General features: G+C 42.6%; 1 protein-coding gene across 1 annotated transcript in view; it reads left to right on the forward strand.

The window, feature by feature from the left end:
• SFRP1 (secreted frizzled related protein 1) overlaps positions 1-23,069 on the forward strand; it is a 187,906-nt gene that overhangs the window by 42,527 nt on the left and 122,310 nt on the right. The window contains exon 2 of the mRNA XM_086943562.1: positions 19,580-19,657. Coding sequence (XP_086799688.1) covers positions 19,580-19,657 — 78 coding nt within the window. The remainder of the gene's footprint in view (positions 1-19,579; positions 19,658-23,069) is intronic.

The raw sequence follows: 23,069 nt of genomic DNA on the forward strand, positions 1-23,069 counted from the left end.
ATGCTGGTCATTCTGGCAATTGGCAATACTGATGATTAAAGACCATGCAGAATTCCTCTATCCCCAAACCCTCCCCACCCCCAGAACCTGCCAGTCCACTTTTTCCCAGATTCTAGATGTGAAAATGATGTATTGTTCTCATTTAGAGCCGTTCAAATTTTACTTATGTTAGAATTTCTTTGTCAAGTTTGGGAAATTCGTTTAGATTACTTAACAATACACATGTTGTAATTCTGCCTGGTGACACACAACACAAAATCACTATGTCATACTCCTTATTGGAGTGTCATTGGAACCAATATTTCAGTTGTACTCCTGCCATTTAAGCTATCTTCCTCATATGTGAAAAAATAAAAAATAATTTCGAAAAACCCAAATAGAAGCATTTGGCCATCATGAAGCAAAGAATGCAGGTATTGAAACTGATTTCTCTAAGTAGAACTGTTTCATTTAACTGCATACACCAAAGTTTGCTTTCTGCGAATCTTATGTCAACCCTGAACACACATTCATCCACAAAAAATTGAAGCACAGATTGGCAGCTCACATGTTGAACAAGCGCGTTAAAAACAAGGCTTCCTCTAGCAATTTAATCTATTTTAGCACAATGCTAAATTGGATTTAATCAAATCCACAAATAATATCAAAGTAATAAAATGTTAGCCAGAATAAAAACTGCTCTAATTTAGCAATAAACTGATGGACGGATAGTCATTGATTCACAACAGTGATTTCAATCATATGCAGTGCACAGTGCCTTACGCAGCTGAACGTTAATTTCGTAATCTTAAACTAATAATAGATGAAACCATAATATTCTTGTCTCGCCCCTTTCCTTGCAATTCCTATATAATCACATGATCATCTTTGTTTATGTTGCAGGTCACTTTGATTTCTGGGATAATTTTATTCTGCATCGATGTTAAGGCTGACTTTAACGCTAATATCTAATAATGTTATGTTATGCTGCACTGCTTTTTAAAGTGTAACATCTTCAATTTACAGTTGTTCCCGGTGTTGTTTTTAATATTTCACTTACTGCCTCCACATCATGCTCTTCCTACACTTACATATAATGCATCCAAACTATAAGCCTTATTTTTAGTAAAAATATCTCCTCCCTTTTGGAAAAGTAATTCTGTATACAACAATAACAATATTTAAAAATCAAAACATTTCATAAAAAATTCATGAAATGTTTTTTACAGAAGAGACCACAGACAATGTTATACTGGAATATCATTCCTATATGTAGTAGTCCTTTATCTGCACATCAATTATACTTTGCACATATTTAATGTTTATTTTTTTAATATTTAATGTTTAATATTTAATTTAAGTGAAGTAGTGTGGCTCACTGGTTAGAGGCGGCAGACCCGAGAGCAGAGGACGGCCCGGGACCAGGGTTCGATTCCCGGCGCGGCAGGTTTCTGGACCAGGGTCAGCGGACTCGATAATTCTCTCGCCTCGGTGCCCACTCTGATCAGCGATCACACTCGGCAACTCTGGGCATTAGTTTGCCTCATCTTCACTAACGGCCCCACCAGACAGCCCGGGATGCCTGGTCTCACCCTGGAGATACCCATTAAGGGACCATCTCTCAGGGAAGCCAGGAAGGGTTTCGCAGCGGTCGAAGCGCCTTGGGACCCTCCGGCCGGGTAAGTAGTGCGCTATATAAATGCCTATACATTTACATTTACAATGTTTTATTATAGGCAAAGAACCACATTACCATTTTCTTCACTACTACATATATAATAATAAACAACCGTATTCAGATGGTACATCTAACAATAAGTCTCCAAAGTAAAAGCATACACCTAATTTTGAATAATAAAACAATACAATAAAAAGAGTTATCAACATGGCTTTTCAGTGAACTTAAACTGGTTGACACCACCTTCTTCAGGACAGACTTTGGATTAAATAGAGTATTGTTCACTTTTCAGTTTATCTTATCAATTGTGTAGGTATCAATCTTGTATGGTAATTCATTTCCTTTGGATTTAATTCACCAATGGATCAGGGGTTTCCTCTCATCTCTCCCTTGTTGTCCTTGATTTCAGGATATTTTAAAACTTAGTCCATTGATCAATTGGCTGTTTATGGCTGCAATCTGATCCTCGATTTAGGATTATGGTGTGGGCCTCCTTAATTTCCTAACCCTTAAGCCTTATCCGGTTTTTAGAGCCACTTTTTACTTATCATCAGCCTCAGGATCGCACTTTGTAATACTCGTCCCAATGGATCGAGAGTCCCCCACATAATAGTCATCTTTAATTTAGACACCCTGGGACTCATTAGTATGGTGGGCGGACAAAGTCCGCCCGCCATAGCCCCGGGAAATCGGACCGCCCGCTATTCATGCAGCGGTCTCGCACATACAATTAGGATGCGTCCACCACACTGGCGGGCGCATCCCACATTTTTAACATTGCGGCGGGCGGTGCAATGCCAAAAAAGCAAGTTATGCATTTGAATGCACAACTTGATAGGCACCGTCCGGTGCCTGCCATATTGTACATGCAAATGCAGGGGGGTACCATAGTGCACCATGCGCACCCCCTACCCCCCAGAATCCCTGAGGGCCCTTTACAGGCCCCCAATGTTAAAGACCGCATGCCTTTCGGTTTGCCGCCGCAGAAAGGCAAATTCCGGCATGCATCTTGATATGGATGGCAGTGTCTAACAGACACGCCACCATATTAATAGCTTTTGCGCCCGGTCGACTCATCCACCAGGCGGAAAACCAGCGGATGATCTTTCCGTCCGCCGGGGTCCCCTGCCATAGTAATATGGCAGGGGGAAATTTGCATGTGGGCGGGACAGAATGTCAGGAGGATCACCCGAAATTCTAATGGGCCCCCCTGTTGGTTAAAGGACTACCTTGGTTACCAGAGCATTGTCAACAGGTGGGAGGGTTGGGGGGACTTCTTGTAGTTGAGCTTCTATGTGCTACTCTGTGTGTATCAGCAGTGTATCAGCAGTGGAATCTGCACTTAATGTGTGATTATCCATGGTCACGCCGTATGTGTGTTGGATCTCTCACTCCAGTGACATTGTTCATTATATGGGTGCTGAGTGTGTGACGGGTGTGTAACTTGGAAGTGTATTTATTCCTAAACTCCTTATCTTCCTCCATCAGTGTGTGTACCGCCTTGCCACAGTAATAACGGTACCATTGTACCCTTGCCCAGTATAATTGCTCATATTTCTTTGCCCCTGTAACGTGTAATACTTGCCCCAGAATCCATTAATTTCTGACCAGCTACTGTTGTGAATGGCTCTCTGACCCATTCTCTCTGTCTGACGTCAATAAAGTATACCACTGACCCCCTAGTGTCCAATTGATATTCTATTAAATAATGTTATAACACTGATGTAGAAGCAAGTACAATTGTATTTAATATCTGACTATCCAGCCCGCTGCTAAGGATGAGTGCAGTGTCAATATTCAGGTTCACATTGCATGTGCTGGGGGGATGCACCCAGTAATTATGAAAACAATTGATTTAGGGCTCAAAGTTATAAAATCTGATTGAAACTGCAGTAGGCATTAATCCATGTGAAGCAATTCATTACCCTCCCCTCGACACCAGCCCACACATTAACCACATCGATCCATACTGCTTTGATCATTGCTTAGAGTCTCACCCTTAACATTACAATTCTACTATCCAGCCCATTATTCAACCACATACTCTTCAAAACACTCATGTGTACTCCAGCCCACCTGACCAGACAAGACATGCAGGCTCCTGCCAATTCATTCAGATAAGGGATGCATGCAGTGGTTTGCAACCTATTGGACAAGGAAAGAATGCTGAAGACCACCCATGTTAGCAGTATACTATACAAATGACAAATAGCATAACATTTGACCACACGATCATGTTACTCCCACACTTGTCAATACGCATTGGCTAAAATATACTTCAAATCGGGCAATCTGAAGTGCAAAGCCATACACTTTGACCTACTACCATATACAGGGGAGTTAGAACCCCCCCCCCTACTTTAGCAGCTTAATCAGGTGTTGGTGCTGCTCGGGGTGCATGCAGCATGAAACTTGTTTATTATCCTTTGAATGACTTTGATTGTGCAGGTCTCTAAACCAAAGATCTTAGAATCCACTGCAAGAGAATAGCATGGTAGAGCAGTTGAGTGGGGTAACGTGAAAAAAGAATGCGCAAAATCAAAGATGGAAAGAAGTGATGTATCGAAAGAAAGCTGAGGGAGAGATGGATGAGGGAAGGATTTATTTATTTATTTATTTATTTATTGACATTTGTAGAGCGCGGCGAATACCCGTGGGCGTCTCGGCGCTAGTTAAGGGATGGATCAGCAACTGGGGTAAAGAAGATATACAAGGCGCTAGTTAAGGGATGGATCAGCAACTGGGGTAAAGAAGATATACAAGGCTAATGGTCAAATAACCACGTCTTTAGCTGTTTGCGGAATGTGAACAGGGAGGGACTTGCTCGGATATGTGCAGGAAGGGTGTTCCAGAGTCTAGGGGCGGCAACCAGGAAACGCCTGTCGCCCCAGGTGACTGTTCTAGTGCAAGGCACAGCCAAGAAGTTCTGAATAGAGGAACGAAGAGATCGGGTTGGGACATGATGGAGAAGATTCTGTTAGAGAAAGTGGGGACCTTGATTATTGAGTGACTTGTAAACAATACACAGCGATTTGAATTTGATACGGCTGCGTATTGGGAGCCAATGGAGATCCCTAATGATGTTTGTAACTGGTGCGAACTTGGGGATCCCAGCCAGCATTCGTGCGGCTGCATTTTGGATTGACTGCATCTTATTTGTCACTCGGACTTGGGCATTTAAGAATAGAGCATTACAATAGTCCAAGGAGGACAGGACTAGTGAGCTGACCAGTGTTTTCCCGGCCGTGTTCGGTAGGAAAGGTAGTATTTTCCTAATCATTCTCAATTTCATATGAGCTGAAGCCTCAGTTTTATTCGCATGTGCCATAAAATTGAGGCCAGCATCGAAGATGACGCCTAGATTTCTCACTTTGCTAGCTGGACTCGGCGGGGGACCGAAAGATGGTGGCCACCAGACAGGTGACCAGCCCAGGGAGAGGTGACCGAAGATGACCACTTCAGTTTTTTCTGAATTGAGTTTCAGACAATTCGTGGCCATCCAGTCACCTATTGCCATCATTAAAAGCAAGATGGAGACGTGAATGGTGAGAACGGGGAGGGTAGCTGGGTGGGTGAGTTTGTGACATGGAAGGAAGGATGACCACTTTCATTTAGAACTGAGGTGTAAAAGGAGCCATTTGGCCAGATTGTATTTAGAATCGAGTTAGGAAAGCAACCGAATGAGTGCTGCACTCGCCACTTCATTTGCTGAATCAGTGACATAAGGGATATGGTTCTAACTGGTGGTGTGTTATTTTTCTGGTACTCCCTGGACCACATCTCCCCAACCTCCTCAATCTATTTTATGGACAAGAGAAATTAGAAACAAGAACGTGCCTCTTCTGGTATGTCCAAGATTCAAAACAGCCTATATGCAGCTCAGTCATTATTCGATCCAGCCACTTCATTCTGGAGCTCGTTTACAGTGGATGTGGTAACTAAACTTTCGTTTTAGCTGTCTGTCAAAGACAAACGGCTATTTTCTTGACTCTTTTTTTAAAGCAAGCCCATTGGCTGCCTTATACTTCGCAGACCTGTTTCACCCACTTCACATAAACATATGACTTTTTCTGAGTCCTTTTATTTTGTTTCTCATTTAAAAATGCGGTACTTTTTCTTCTTTGAAATAATGTAAAGCACCCCAACAATTCCAGTGCTTGAGCTCAATATAAAAGTGTTACATAAATTAGATGACAACATATAAAATACGTAATTTATCAAAAAGGAGAAACAGACACTTGTAACACATCAGACCAATGGTAAGGAAAGTTTTTAGAGTAACCTCAAAAACCCTATGCCGATGTGGTTTGTGCGGTATATCTGGTTCTTCCGCCCCGCATATGGGTTGTTGGCAGTTATCATTGGTTACTCCAAAATAGTGATGTTGCCAGCCTCAGCCCGAGGCACCTCTGGTCTATAGTGCAGTGTCCAGAGAAGTGAAAAAAGTGTGTCAAAATTAAATTCTCAAAAAAAGGAAAAAAGGTTTAAAAACTGGAAAATCACCCTGAGTGATTTTTATTATTGGTGTGATTACCAGGATGGTTAAAATAATTCCGGTACTACTAGATTGATCGAGTTACTGGATGAAAGTAGTTTAAACATTTTACACAAACGTCGACATGTTTCAGCTCTGTCGGCCCTAGGGGTCTATAGAGCTTTCGTCAGGACTAACACATAAACAAACAATGAACTTCTTACTCACACCATTTGTGTTGTTTTTTAGTAGTAACCTGTATAAATTCCAGGGATAAAGACTCCTCCAGTTTCTGAAATAGAATAGGGAGAGTACATAGAGAAATACACACTTGTTTGAAACATCCTGATTCAGGTTTGCGCATTCAGTTGAATAAAATTATTATTCATTGAATCCAGAGACTTTTCTCAATGGAAGGAGGGGTAACAGGGTTGAGTTTATTTACACTAGTGACATAGTTGTAAAGCTGGGGATTTGACGCGCTGGCACATGAAAGCGCTGATTTTCAATTATGTTAGCAAACATTAAGATTTGGAAAAACAAATCACTATCTTTTACGCGCTAGTGTATAGAGGGGCGCAAGGGTAGGTATTGGTTTCCCTATTGAGCGGGGGACTGATCGTAAACGCAGCGCGTTGTCCTACCTTGTAACCGGAAGGCACTCGCTTGCATCGGGGGAACCCACTGGGCACAGAGCTGTATTTGAAATATGTCGCATTAGTAGATGTTACTCGAAGTCACCTTACCGGGATTCAGTAGTTTTTACAGCCTCGCTCCGCCATTACCCGCGTGTGGAAGCAACCTCGTCTGGTGCTGACTCTGCCCCCGGAAATGGGAAGCTCAGGCTCAGTATTCATTTTTAAAGGGGCAGGCGCTCAGAGCAGCGTATTCTGGGTATTTCAAGTGGAGTTTCTTGTTTTTTATGTTTGGGAGCAAACTTTATTAGTGCATGGAGTTGTTGACATGAGTCATTAATGTCCACTCAATGATATATTATGGAAGTAGTCGGTAAAGTTTGTTTTTGCAGTTTTTTGTGAGTCAGTGTGCTTATAGACATCATTTGGCAAACTGGTGCCACGGAATACAATCATTGAGGCCGTTTTCGTAGGTTTTAAGGCGTTCCACCCACCTCTGTTCCTTCTCAAATAATATTCTTTCACATCTCTGAGATTTTTCGTTGAGCATTTCAATTACTGTCCAATGGATGTCATCACAGGAGTGACCTGCTTGCACGAAATGGGAGCACAATTTGGTGGTATTCTTTTTTAATCTAATATTGCTCCGATGTTCACCAATTCTTGTTTTTACTTTGCGACATGTCATTCCGATATAACGCTTGTCACAGGGACAGCTTACCATATAAATGACGTGTGTCGAATTGCAGTTCGTGTGTTGACGCTGCTGCCAGAGGAGTGTGTCAGAAAGTTGTAATGTTTTGGAAGCTGTTGTTGTTTTACATGCTACGCATGACCCACACGGATAGTGTCCAGTTACAGGTGACATGGTTATATCTCTGGTTGGGACCGTTTTTGTTTTTCTTATCGGTCGGGTATGTACTAAGACATCTTTGATGTTTTTCGATCTTCGATTAGCGAACCTTGGTCTAGGCCAATTGAAAGATCCTGTGTGGAGGATGTGCCAGTTCTTATTAATCAGTTTCTTTACTTCATAAGAAGCCTGGCTGAATGTTGTAACACAGGTAGTCAAATCTGGTGTTAATTCTTTTTGGAATGTTTGTAAAAGACACTCTCTCGGTTGATTACTTGCTCTTTTCTTACAGAGTCTAATTGTTTTCTCTGTGTAATCTCTCTGCCTCAGTCTATCGCTTAGTTCTTTAGCTTGCATTCTGTAGTCTGCGTTGTTACTGCAGTTTCTCTTTAGGCGCAGGAACTGGCTGTAGGGAAGATTATCCCTCAATGGTTTTGGATGGAAACTTTTATAAGATAGAATACTGTTTTTGGCCGTTGGTTTTCTGAAGGTCTTTGTATGCAACACATTGTCTTTTGCAAATATGGTTATATCCAGGAAGTCAAGGTTGTTACTTGTGGCTGTGTGTGTAAACTTTAACCATGGGTCAAGATTGTTGAGCCAGTTCATAAAAGTCTGTAGGTCCTGCTTTTTGTCCCAAATCATTATGATATCATCAATGTATCTCTTCCAGTATAATATACTGGAAGAGAACATGTTGGTATTACTTGTTATGTGTAGTTCCTCAAAGTGGCTAACGTAGAGCCCTGCCACCGAGGGAGCGAAGGCGCTCCCCATGGAGGTTCCATGGATTTGGAGGTACAAGTCCTCACCATAGGCAAAGAAGTTCTCTTTCAGTGCTAGTTTACAGCACTCGAGGATGAAATGTCTCGGTGTTTTAAATTGCCATTCTCTCGTGAATAATACATCCTCCAGGACTTGTATGGTGTCATCTTGGGGGAGACTCGTGAATAGAGCTTCAACATCTAGGCCCACAAGGAGCATCGTATTTGAGTTAAAGGGCATTTTCTCAATTTGTGCTAGAAGGTCACGCGTATCCTTTAAGTATGCTGGTGTTTGTTGGACAAGCGGTTTGAGAAATTCATCCGCAAATTTGGAAAGCGGTTCTAGTATTGATCCGATGCCCGAAACTATCGGACGGCCTGGTGGTGGGGTTCTGTACTTATGCGTTTTAGGCAGAGAATAGAAATAGGGAGTGACGGGCTCTTTTGTCATCAGGTAGTCTGCCTCCCTAGATGTAATCCAGCCTTTGGTCTCTGCTTCATTTACCATGATCGAAATGGTATTCCTGAGTCTTTCAGTTGGGTCTGAATCAATCTTTTGATAGAACCTCGTATCAGATAGAAGGGCTAGACATTGTAAGTTGTATCCATCTTTACTCAAGATGACTGTTCCTCCCCCCTTATCCGCTGGCTTGATCACTATTTCATCATTAGTTTTTAAAGCCTCAAGGGCTAAGCGTTCTTTTTTACTCAGATTTTGGTAGGCTTTTTTATTTTTCATTTTGTCCACTCCATTTAGAAGTGCCTGTTCGAAGGTCTGTAATTCTGGGTGTACAGTTGAAGTTGGAGGGTTGAAGGTGGATTTCTTCCTCAAAGTGGTATCACCCTGTTCAATCATCCCAATATTGGTATTTTGATTGGAAAAGAAGGCCTTCAGCTTTAGTGTCCTACAGAATTCTGCTAGTTCGCTCTTCAATTTGAATGTGTCAAGTCGGGGGGTAGGCACAAATCCTAATCCTTTGTTGAGGATTTCCATCTGTTCATTAGGTAATTCAAAACCTGAGAGGTTGACTACGAGAGATTGGTTTTGCTGGTGGAGGGGTGGGATGCTGCCATACTGCGTGTCTGCACATTCCTCTGTTGGTCTTGCCATCTGAGTGATTTTTTCTTTCCTCTTGGTTGGTTTTGGCCTCTCGATAAAAAATGAGGTTCTTTTTGGGTAGTGTGCATATTCTGCCCCATCTGTTGGTCTCCCATTGGTGGCATTTGTTGCATACCAGGATTGAATGGATCCATCCATCCTCCATATGGGGGGACGAATGGCTGGTAGTATGGCATATTATAGCCATGAAAGAATGGTCTCTGCCATCTGTTTCCTCTCCTTGGGCGATTTTGTCTGTAGTTGTTCCTGCCTCTCCTGGGGAAATATTCATCCGTACTGCTTAATGAGTTGTTTGAGGAGTTATTTGATTCATTGTCTGATCCTGTGTCCTGTGGGGAGTACTCCTCGGCAGTATATGGGTGCATCTTCTCTTGGCTGAATTTTTTTAAATCTTTGCCAAGTTTGTTCAATTTACTCTGTGTGAGAAATTCCCGAGTTTCCTCCATTTCTTTATTAATTTCATCCAACCTCTGTTTGTAGACTGCGGGATTGATGCCTTTCTTTAATTCTTTCTCACAATCTTCTATGTCTTTTAAGAGCCTATCTGATAATCTTTTCGCGGTTTTGACAATAAGAACTAGATAATCGAGGGTGCATTTCCACGATATTGAGGACCAATCTCGTCGGAAAACTAAGTCGCTCAAAAAAATCCTTGGGGCATTATTGACCCAGAGACCTCTTGGTGCTGCTTTGACTCTCAAGTATTCTGTCATAATTATACCGTGTATAGATGTTCTGATCTGTTCCCTTTTCTTCTCCGTCAACTTGTCCCAGTCATCTGCCTGTGCTAATGCTTCCGTGAGTTCGGTGTTTTGTAGGAGTGACTGACCTGCCAGGATTTCTTCTATGTCGTTGGCATCGAAACTCAAACCCAGGTTACCCTCCATTTTAAGTTTCTGGGGGGTATATATGTATACGGATGTATATATATATTAGAATCCCGCTGCTGCACGCAGCTTAAGTAACAATTGATCAATAGGGGGGATTAGGGATTTGAATGTCTGTTTCATTCCCCAGGGTAAGTAGGTAATTTATCAAAAAGGAGAAACAGACACTTGTAACACATCAGACCAATGGTAAGGAAAGTTTTTAGAGTAACCTCAAAAACCCTATGCCGATGTGGTTTGTGCGGTATATCTGGTTCTTCTGCCCCGCATATGGGTTGTTGGCAGTTATCATTGGTTACTCCAAAATAGTGATGTTGCCAGCCTCAGCCCGAGGCACCTCTGGTCTATAGTGCAGTGTCCAGAGAAGTGAAAAAAGTGTGTCAAAATTAAATTCTCAAAAAAAGGAAAAAAGGTTTAAAAACTGGAAAATCACCCTGAGTGATTTTTATTATTGGTGTGATTACCAGGATGGTTAAAATAATTCCGGTACTACTAGATTGATCGAGTTACTGGATCAAAGTAGTTTAAACATTTTACACAAACGTCGACATGTTTCAGCTCTGTCGGCCCTAGGGGTCTATAGAGCTTTCGTCAGGACTAACACATAAACAAACAATGAACTTCTTACTCACACCATTTGTGTTGTTTTTTAGTAGTAACCTGTATAAATTCCAGGGATAAAGACTCCTCCAGTTTCTGAAATAGAATAGGGAGAGTACATAGAGAAATACACACTTGTTTGAAACATCCTGATTCAGGTTTGCGCATTCAGTTGAATAAAATTATTATTCATTGAATCCAGAGACTTTTCTCAATGGAAGAAGGGGTAACAGGGTTGAGTTTATTTACACTAGTGACATAGTTGTAAAGCTGGGGATTTGACGCGCTGGCACATGAAAGCGCTGATTTTCAATTATGTTAGCAAACATTAAGATTTGGAAAAACAAATCACTATCTTTTACGCGCTAGCGTATAGAGGGGCGCAAGGGTAGGTATTGGTTTCCCTATTGAGCGGGGGACTGATCGTAAACGCAGCGCGTTGTCCTACCTTGTAACCGGAAGGCACTCGCTTGCATCGGGGGAACCCACTGGGCACAGAGCTGTATTTACAATATGTCGCATTAGTAGATGTTACTCGAAGTCACCTTACCGGGATTCAGTAGTTTTTACAGCCTCGCTCCGCCATTACCCAGACGAGGTTGCTTCCACACGCGGGTAATGGCGGAGCGAGGCTGTAAAAACTACTGAATCCCGGTAAGGTGACTTCGAGTAACATCTACTAATGCGACATATTTCAAATACAGCTCTGTGCCCAGTGGGTTCCCCCGATGCAAGCGAGTGCCTTCCGGTTACAAGGTAGGACAACGCGCTGCGTTTACGATCAGTCCCCCGCTCAATAGGGAAACCAATACCTACCCTTGCGCCCCTCTATACGCTAGCGCGTAAAAGATAGTGATTTGTTTTTCCAAATCTTAATGTTTGCTAACATAATTGAAAATCAGCGCTTTCATGTGCCAGCGCGTCAAATCCCCAGCTTTACAACTATGTCACTAGTGTAAATAAACTCAACCCTGTTACCCCTCCTTCCATTGAGAAAAGTCTCTGGATTCAATGAATAATAATTTTATTCAACTGAATGCGCAAACCTGAATCAGGATGTTTCAAACAAGTGTGTATTTCTCTATGTACTCTCCCTATTCTATTTCAGAAACTGGAGGAGTCTTTATCCCTGGAATTTATACAGGTTACTACTAAAAAACAACACAAATGGTGTGAGTAAGAAGTTCATTGTTTGTTTATGTGTTAGTCCTGACGAAAGCTCTATAGACCCCTAGGGCCGACAGAGCTGAAACATGTCGACGTTTGTGTAAAATGTTTAAACTACTTTGATCCAGTAACTCGATCAATCTAGTAGTACCGGAATTATTTTAACCATCCTGGTAATCACACCAATAATAAAAATCACTCAGGGTGATTTTCCAGTTTTTAAACCTTTTTTCCTTTTTTTGAGAATTTAATTTTGACACACTTTTTTCACTTCTCTGGACACTGCACTATAGACCAGAGGTGCCTCTGGCTGAGGCTGGCAACATCACTATTTTGGAGTAACCAATGATAACTGCCAACAACCCATATGCGGGGCGGAAGAACCAGATATACCGCACAAACCACATCGGCATAGGGTTTTTGAGGTTACTCTAAAAACTTTCCTTACCATTGGTCTGATGTGTTACAAGTGTCTGTTTCTCCTTTTTGATAAATTACCTACTTACCCTGGGGAATGAAACAGACATTCAAATCCCTAATCCCCCCTATTGATCAATTGTAACATATAAAATACCGCAAGGATTGTAAGTGGCACCAATCCTAGAGGTGTTTTTTGCGTCTTTGCCTTATCATGTGACAAACTAGAGCTACAATTATTCCATCTCCTGTGATTTGTGACCTGGGGAAATTCTCAGGGCAGCAACAATATGCAGCATTTTAAGGGGGTCGCCATCCTTAGTCGATGATAATGTGTGCTTTTATGATGGGCCCCATGCAACTTAGAAACATCTCAAAAATGTACTGGTAGCCTTTGGATTTAATGTGGCAACCTTGCACCCTCCTGTTAAACCGAAGCCCATACAGGTGCAGAAACCCTTGTGCAAACAGTGTAAAATAGCTTTGCACGGTTTCACATTTTCTGATCTGATAGACAAGTATTGCATGACCAATGTTAACCATCCTCGTTAAATATTTAGACTTCCTTTAAGAAGCAACATTGCCTCGTCGCCTTACCTACTTTGCAATGCACCTCCCTTAAAAGAATCATTTAACACGTCACTTAATTGATAAACCCAAGTGACTGATGTGCACCATAAGCCAACATTCTGGTTTATAGCGTACACCAGGGAACCACTAACCTAGCACTGCCTGGCTTTTAAAGCAACAGCTGTGTTGTGTTTATTGTCACATCATGGATTGCACTAGGAAGTATTGCTTTTTTATGCAGAACTGACATGAGGTTGAAATGTTATAAAACTTCTCACCTCCAGTACTCGGCTTGATCAGAAAAATATGCTAAAGTGCTGCTATCATACCCTCTTATGATCCAAGGAAATATGATACAGGCACCTAGTCACAATCATTTCAAGCGAATCTCACTGTTCCTAACACTGCATCAGCCAGTAGCCCCTCCTTCAACTACCCATGGTTCCAATCAGTCCCCTATTATGAGTGGCCTAGAAAATTGCCTGGAGTTTCCCCACCCCAGGGGTTACTGCTACTTGGGATACTCATAACACTGGGGGTGAGGAAACTCCGGCCCATTACGAGTTGGATACGGATGGTCTACTAAAAAATGGAGAATCACCAAGGAATCAGTAATTCCAATTCGGATATTCCTGGTAATTCCTCATTTTGTGCCAGACTTCCACCCAGAGATTTTGCTGCTCATAGCAACTGAAATCTCTAGATGAAACTGCTGTTACTGGCCCCATTAGAATTAAAGAGGCCACTCGCAACAAGACTCTGAGGGGTATACTCACAAGAACGTGTGATAAATACCGCAAGAGTAGCGTAAAGCAACTTTCAACATTGCAGCCTATTGTGGGAAAACAACTCGGTGACAACCTGGAATTCGCAACATGGCAATAGCATGCAATAGTTTGCCAAAACCACGGCCAATGCCCGCGACACAATCACCTCGACGGAGATAAAAACACAAACCCCAATGCGAAAAAACCTGCGATGGGCAAAAGCGCGACAAGAAAAAAATGACAACCAGCGCGAGGGCAGCAATACTCACACGCAAGGCAGGTAAAAGCACAAGAACAGCATACAGAAAATGCCATAGAACAAAATTCATCAACAGCGGAGTACCACGGATGCAACCTGGCCAATGGCAGAGGACAACATGTACACCACAACATCCACGCACCGTAGAAGAACGGAATCGACAGGCACACCGCATGAAAGACACCAGTGGCAGGCACATCAGAGCCGCAGGAGCTACACACCCACTGTGAAGCGTACACACATAAGCAGGAGTGCACCTCCACATTGACAACATCCCGGTACAAACAGCAAGCCCTCCACATTTGAACACAGGACCCAATGGGTTCCGCAAATGTGCACAACCTGGCAAATCACATCAGAAATCACGGGGAAATGTAACATGACAATGTACAAGTACAACCCGTAACCTGCAAATACGTTTTATTCACAAATGCGGTGCAGTTGGACATCTTATACTGTCTGATGATTGCCATGGACAGTCACAATGTGACGTGCTCATGAGAAGTGTCAATGATGGTATTCCTACGGGCCATTCCTGGCGCCGCTGCAGTGGAATGTGGGCCACCTGCCCCATCACCACCATCATCAGCCGGTACCTCTGAAACTGGGATCCATGGGGCCCTGGTGTGAACACAGATGTTGTGCAGCACACAACATGCAACAATCAGCTTGCACACGATGTCCGGGCTGTACAGGACCTTCCCACCTGTGCCGTTCAGGTACCTGAAACGTGACTTCAACATGCCAAATGTGCATTCAACAATGCACCTGGTGCGTATGTGGGCCGCATTGTACTGCTTCTGGGTGGCTGTAGCCGGGTCCCGGAGGGGTGTCATCATCCAAGGGCAGAGTGCATATCCTTGATCACCTGTGACAGTGCAGGGAGAAAAGAGTCAATACTTGGTTCAGCAGGATGTGATGGCAGGTCCACCAATCCAGTGGCACCTGTGCTAGCTGTGTGTGGGGTGAGTGTAAGCCAGCCCTCAGGGAGTAGCTGATGCTGGCAACTACAACCACAGTCATCAGGCACTCAGAAATGGAATGCCAGAACTACAAGGGGGATGACTCGAGTTGCCCAGGGCTAGTGGCCCCAGATGCACAGCGGCCGACACGGGCCCACCGCCACGGGACGCTGACGTGCGGGAAACTGGGGTATGGTCATGTGGGCAGAGCAGTGCCTCAAATGTGTCATGGCTGCATTCCGCATCTACACACGTTCAGCTGGTATGTGGCAGTGGTGCCATGAAATGTCTGTATTGGGTGCAGGGGTAGCCCAGGATGACTATGGAGTGATGTCGTCATGTGGTTTGACATGTTGAATGTGGTTTAGTCATGTGTGCATCCCCATAGTTGTGCTTTGTGCGTTGGAGGCTTTGGGATGTGTGGTGTGTTGATTTGGTACTTACTAACGAGCAGTCCCATTCCATATGTGCCATCCTGGAAGTGCTGGTTGATGATGGACTGTCAGAAGATAAAGAACTCATGCACACTGCCTGGGTAGTTGGGAACGACATTGGTGACGAGTCCCCGGTTGTCCACTATTGCCTGCACATTAATGGAATGCATGTGCTTTCTGTTGCGGTAGTGGTGTTCAGTATCCGCAGGGGGCACAAGTGGGACATATGTGCAATTGATTGCCCCCAACACAGCCGGGAATCCGGCTATGGCGTAGAATCCTTGCTTTGTCTCCAGCTGTTCCTGTGCAGTGTTGGGGAAGTGAAGGTACTGGGGTATGAAGCTGAGGATGGCATCTAGGACGGGTGTGATGAACTTTGACAGGGTTGGTTGTGAGACCCCTCTGACTCTGGCAGTTGTTGATTGGAAGGTACCAGAGGCCAACAGGTGCAGCACAGCAAGCAGCTTTGTCTGCGGAAGGATGTTGGTTCTTCGCTGTGTTTGGACCGTCATCTTGTGGGCGATGTGGGTCATGATGCGGTGAATAGTTGTTCTTTTGAGCCTGTAGTGGGCAATGACTTCCTCAGGCGTTAGGTCTGTGAGAGTGGTGCGTTTTCAGTAGGTCCGCTGTCTTAATCTGCGCTGTTTCTGTGGTGGTCTGGGGGACAGGTCCAGGTCCTGGGGGTGGTGGCGGTCCTGGGGGGGGTGACGGTGGTGTTGTGGCCCTATCGGGGCTCTGAGCTGCATGATGAGTAGCCCCATGGCGTCATTTGTTCTTCAGGTATGGCTGTGTGTGGGGCTCCGTTGCCTACTGCAGGTAGTCGTCCGTCTTTACACCTGCATGAGGCAGGTGTTAAGTACCTGCGGCTTATCGCCTGTTTTTGGTTTGCTTCGCGGATCTGTCAGTTCATTATGAAAGTGGTGTTGTTGTTTTTTCATGTGTTTCTGCACAGGGACGCCTACTCTGCATCTCATTAGGGTTAGTTGGTGGTGTCCGCCGTGGTGTTAGGTTTTGGGGCAGTTGTCGCTGGAATACTGACGATGTCTGCTGTTTGCACCAGCTTGTGAATGGGGTGTTAGTTCTATCTCCACTTTTGATGCGTTAAGGTGGAGATAAATCAGAGGTTGTGAATATGTCCCTTAGAGTTTAATTTATACAGAAAAAAATCAGTGCATGGGCTCAGATCTTTTCTTAGGAGCCTTTCATGTTGCTGCTGAATGCTGACGTTGCCTAAGTTCTGAATCCAGCTCATGCCTTTTTTCCACCTCATGCCTTTTCCTTCCATTAAAGTACACTTCCTGTCTCATTATCTCACTCTTGCAGGTTCATTTGCATACTCCTACCCCCTTATCTCGCTTTTTCCAACCATTCTCTTCCTACTCCTTTCTTCTTTTCACCCTTTCCTCTTGCTTGCTCTGGTTCAAAGTGCATTGATTCAAAATATGTTTTCATCCCTAAAATGAGTATCAGTACCCGCCACCAGCACAAATTAAGCAATGGTTTCATTCTGCCGATCCTCTGCTTAAGGGTTCCTCAGAATTGTATACTAATGAACCAGGCAGACCAAAGTTTTCTCTTCCGAAAAAATATAGAATGGATTCATATCTATTTAATTGTATTATATATAATTCGAACTGCTAAAGTATTTTTGAGGGATTAAATAGATATTGTAGTATAGCGACCTTGTGTTCTTAAAAACAGAATATTTGTTTTACCTTCCTTTGTATTAAATATTGCCAGTGCTGTACACTGCAAACATTCTGTTCTGTCCAAGAGTTGAAATGAGTTAAAACTAATATTATTCAAACTTCAAATAGACCTGTTATATTGGCATATCAAGAACAATATCCTAATTCACTTCAAAAAGAAAATAAACAATTGATGGGTCATGTTTTGCAAGATTTCAAGTTGAAGGAGGAATATCAAAATCTAACTAAATGAGTCTCTGGCCTTCTATTGAGACCATGGGTGGCTACAAGCAGAAAAGACTAGGGCAAATCTTTGGTAGTGCAAATACTATCAGACAGTAATCAAGGCTGAGTTTGCTTTGCACGACCGATCATTTCCATGTCATATATTTAAGGATTGCCTGAGCCTCGTGCTCTTTGTGTATGTGTGCAGTCATTTTACTAAGAAATTGAATGGCTTAAGGAGCACAAAGGACACAAGGTGAACATTCTTCTTCTCTGTGAGCCGAAATCACAGAGAAACATAGGTGTCAAAATATATTTTATTGAAATGGACAATATTTCACTGCACTGTGTGTCACGTCTCCACTCACCTGAAAGCCAGGAACTAAAAACCGGCATATGGATAGAGGTAAGTAAACAATTTAATTATTAAAACGAATTTCGTAGCGAGCACTGCATCGCATTTTGCGATGCAGGGCACGCTACGGAATTTGTTTTATTAATTACATTGTTTGCTTACCTCCAATTATCCATATGCCGGTTTTTAGCACCCTCCACCCTGCCCCTCCCCCGCCCCGCCTCTCTGTCCCACCGCAACTCCCTCCACGGGCCGTGGCTGTTTTGTGGCGTCCCGCCCCCTCCTCCCGGGAGTGAGTGTGGCCCCTATGCAGTCCGTGTGGTAACACTGTGATTGTCTGGAAAATATGAAGGACTCACAGTGCCTTAAAGCTGAGTCATCATGAAGTAAATGAGGTTCTCACACCTGAAAGCAATGATGCTATCAAGTGAAATTGTGATGCACCTCCTCATACTCACAGGTGCCCTTTCTTGGGATAATTGGTAAGAATTGTAACGGACTCTACCAGAGTCCGCTGGTGGTTCCACCCATTCTGCATTGGTTGGTAAATGTCGGTGAACATAACAATCTTATGCTTCAAATAGATTGTGGCAGGTCATGACTGCAGGCAAAACACCTGTGAAAGTTAGCTTGAGGTTACTGCTATCTCAAACAAATGTTCTACCCTTTCAGTCTCACATCACATCTTCCATCTTTGCCTACTTAGTAAACAAGTGGTTAGAATTACATTTGCTGATCATCAAAACATGCCTATGAGCGGCATGCCTGAATTTTTTCTTTTTTCATACAATATTCCCTCCTGCAGGATCCGCCTCATACCTACAGGCTACGGGTCTAAATTCTCTGGTCTATAACTCAGGCAGAGATCCTTTAATGTGGGTAAAGCCCTCATCAGTGGGCTATAATGCTATGTTATATACTCTCCTAGAATTAGACTTGTGGGGAAAGCTATGTAATCACTATTAGAACATTGGAATGTGGAGCACTCGGTTGAAGATAATGGAGTGCTCCGTGCTTCTACAGGCAGGTAAAGGCTCGCAAAGCAACATTCAACTGTTGTTTTCACAAAGGCCTCTCTGAGCAAGAGGGGATTTAAACCTCCTTGGGCTCCGAGAGGCCTTTGTTTTAATTATTAGAACATTCTGCCCTCTAGTGGCAGAATGTTCTAATAGCCTTAATGCCCTTCGTAGCAGGGCTGTACTGGCTATTAAAGTCCAGCTCCCTTGTTAAACGCTGGAATGGGCCTTTAATAGCCAGTATAGCCTGCTACGGCAGGCTATAAGGCTATATTAAAGTTTTCTGTTGCTTCAACCACATCAGTATTAATACTATTTATGCCTTCTGAAACATTATGTCAATCGAATCTCGACTAGTGTAAAGATAAGATCTATGTAATGCAAGACTTTCTTGCAGTGTTGATGCACAAGTACTATGGCAATCCCTTTGATAAGTGCATGCACAACAGATTCTCTGTTATTGTTTGTTAAGAGATGTTCTTTCTTATCAGGTAAAACTCACCTTAACTCTAAACATGTTGAGTCGGGTGCGTCACTCATTACATACATGTAATTTGCAGTTTGACAATACAGGTCTAAAATTATAAATTGATAGAATCTGCTTGTGAGTGGTCAAGTCAATATTCAGAGCTGCGTTCTAGGTACCAGCTAAATCTCTCATCCTTAGCACTTAAAGATTGACCTTGTCCTTTCTTTTACTGATGTATAATTCTATTCCTTTTTTGCCAGGATCAGCTGTGTGCCCTCCGTGTGACAATGAATTGAAATCGGATGCTATCCTCGAGCACCTTTGTGCCAGTGAATTCGGTGAGTGAACCTTCTTATTCCCTGGTCATGTTTTACTAGTTGAAAATATCCAATGCATCTTGAAGAGACTGTCATTTGAGGGAGATTGTTGTCCTACTCCAGAAAGAGGATAACTAGGATACATCCATTCAATATTTTAATCTTTTTGAATCTGAGGATCCAATATGGTCGATCACCACATTACGACCAATTTTATCAAATGCTGCTAAGCAATCCAATAGAATGAATGTAGAAGCTTGTCCTTCGTCTCAGACACCGATTAGATCTTCCCTGATGTCAAATAATGTGGGATCAGCCCTACTCTATGGTCTGAAGCCAAAAAGGATATGTTGTGGGTCTCCAAGTAGAAGGCAGTAAGAGTGAACACTATTGGTTCAAGAACTTTTGTGTTGCAGAGTCTTTAATTGGACCAATGCATCATGATCAACAATCAGCATGTGTGTTTTTAGGATTGAAGTGATATTGGTCTTTAGGTTTTGTGGAGGCTTCCTTGTTGAAGTAGTGCACAGTGAAGAGGTAGCCATTAGGGTTTAGACCAAACTGATTTATGATACCTTATTATCTTTAAAAGGCCTGGTTTGAGTTTGGGTTGGTGCAGAGAATTGGAGGTTAGGCGAAGGATAATATAATCTTAAATAATAATTCCACCTGACATATAATCACTCAAACTTTTCTCTGTCTTCCATTTCAAGCATGGGAATGAGATACTCGAGGTACTTGGCACCTCTACTTCCATTTTCACTTGCCGCATTTATAATGGTAAACCATCTGGCAGGCAAAGCAGTGATCGTCAGTGTAGACAAAAGGTCTTGTTTAGCATAGCTGTTTATGAGGAAAACAACAAATAATTTAGACTCCACATGTGTCTTCTCGTCTTTGTTTACCTCAAATAAGATCTGAAAACTGAATTCTGATAGCTTTGTGTTATGCAAGATTTCATTCAAATCTGTTTATTTCGGAAACTACCCCATAAAACATAGCAGACAATTTTTAAAACATTATACATATAAAGAAGTAACAATAATAAAAATAGTCATATGTAAAAATAGCCAGAGTTTAAAATATACAATGTCGGCAATGTGTTAAAAATTATGAACACTATTTTAAAAACAGTAATAGCAGCAAGAGGATAATTCATAAGATTAAAAAGGATACAGTTTACAGGACATAATGCCCGGCACTCCTTTAGGTTAGTACAAGCGAGTGACAGCATGGCTGTTAATGTTGTGGAAAACAACACACAATTTAGACTCCGCATTTGTCTTCCTCTCTTTGTTTACGTCAAATAAAGAAAAAAAAACTGAATTCTGATAGCTTTGTTTTATGTAAGAGTTATTCCGCCCCTTTCACATTTCATTGAATAAAATCGTCCCCCCCCCCCCAAAAAAAAAATATTTGATGATCGAACATAAAGGGACACCCATCTGCACAACTGTCTGTCGTATATTAAAAATCAAGCCGTTTGACAAGAAGCGCCAGGTAAAGTCAGATTACTACCTCAAGCTATTGGAACAACTTAATGAAAATGCCTTACAAAGTTATTCCCAAAATGTTGAAGGAGTGCACAAAATTATTATTCACAATTTCATACGTTGGACATTTACACACTATGCCGCAACATCCATTCAAGGTACTGATGATGGTTTCTGAAAATAATAGTCACCCGAGGAGCCATCCTGTCTTTTTCCCTAAAATGAAAAACCACTAAAACGGACACCACCTTTTTTACAAAAAGTAAACGAAAAACACTAACATAACATGGAGGAGAGGAATATCTATGACGGAATGAGCAAGTAAAGACACCATTGGTGCAATTTCAGTAAAATTAGAAGTAGCAGTGGAAGTGACATTAGAGTGTTTTTTGATCCACATAAGAAAACGGAAAAGGACATCCTACACATTTTAACTTGCACCATGGGAGTCAGTTAAGGGTAAAAAAACTAATTATTGACAACTCAAGTCCACAGTATGTCTATAATTTGATATCAATAACAAAAAAAGATGGCTGAAAGTAGAAATGCGCATAGACTTGTTTATTTAAATAATTAGTAGGCAAACTAGTTAAATTGCTGTGGGTCCAAAGCAGGATATAAATGCTGCAATATCCTAGGAGTGGTAATTGCCACCATAAACCCCTCCCCCTCAAATGACTTCCCTTAGGAGGCTTCTGAGTGTTTGGTGTTGTAAAGGAGAACATCTTTGGTAATCTTGTGAGGATTCATCTCCTAAGTTAATGCTCACTGGCTAGTTCATGCTGCTACATTTATTGTAAAATATGAATGAACAAAAAACATCACATGATGATTTTGCGCAATATGCCTGTCATTATATACAAAATGTTCTTGCCAAGTTTAGCTATTTTTTAATTGTGATCACTCTGTATTCAGTATGTACAGATGTAAAGCTTTTTAGCAGAATTTCAAAATACCGAAGTCAGCAGTGTCCATTGAAACACCAAGGATTCAATTATGATGCCGTTGGGAAGGGCTCAGAATCGGATTCGGGTTTGCTGAATCCGATTCGGAACCCTTGTTTCCAGCCGAATCATACACAGTTCCCAATGACCGACTACAATGCTTGGAAAATTGTTAGGGCTGTCCGAATAGGTTCTGAAAGGTATTCAGACAAGTTGAGTCTTTCGGATCCGAATCGTATAGCTCTATGGACTCGGTTTACGAGAAAGGGATTACGAATGATGACCGATTCCGTCTGCCTGAAACAAACCAGCTGTTGGAATCTGTCTTAGGGAGCACTTAGCTCGCTCCCCTTCACCTGGGGCCTTCAGAATCGGGCCTGTGGGGGTAACCAAGGGACCCTCTTTTTCCAACCATGCACAGTGTGGCAGGCATGCATGGTGCCCGCCACAGGGTGCCCGATTTTCGCCAGCCACACCTTTCTTCAATGGGAGCTTGTGATCTCTTTCAGAACACAGGGTCCCATTGAAGTCAAGGGGAGTCCAACCGAATCGACTCCGGAAGCATCCCGGTGCATCAAAATTGCTCGGTCGGACTCCCCCGGTCCAAGTAGTTTGGAATGCATTCCAGAACCAAATCGGTCGGAATGCTTTCCGGACGAGATCGTAATCAGCCCTCAAGAGTCTGTGCAACAACGGAGTGGGGAGCACACCAATTACTGGATATAACATTTACTTCCCCAAACTACTCCTAGTACCTAGACTCTAAATGTAAAGAATACAAAAAAACAAGGCAGGATAAGTGAGCTGTGATAAATTCTATCAAACAGCAAAACATATGAACATGGGAGTCCAGTTCTAGGAACTAGCAGGTCGCAGTTCACCAAAACACAAGAACATGGACCACGAATAGAATCTTCAGTTCTAAAAAGTCTAATATGATGTTGTTGAACTCTTTATTTCTTGGAGTCAGAGAGCTCACAAGTGCATATTAAGTTT

Source organism: Lissotriton vulgaris, chromosome 11, assembly GCF_964263255.1.
Source record: "Lissotriton vulgaris chromosome 11, aLisVul1.2, whole genome shotgun sequence".
Classification (NCBI taxonomy): Eukaryota; Metazoa; Chordata; class Amphibia; order Caudata; family Salamandridae; genus Lissotriton; species Lissotriton vulgaris.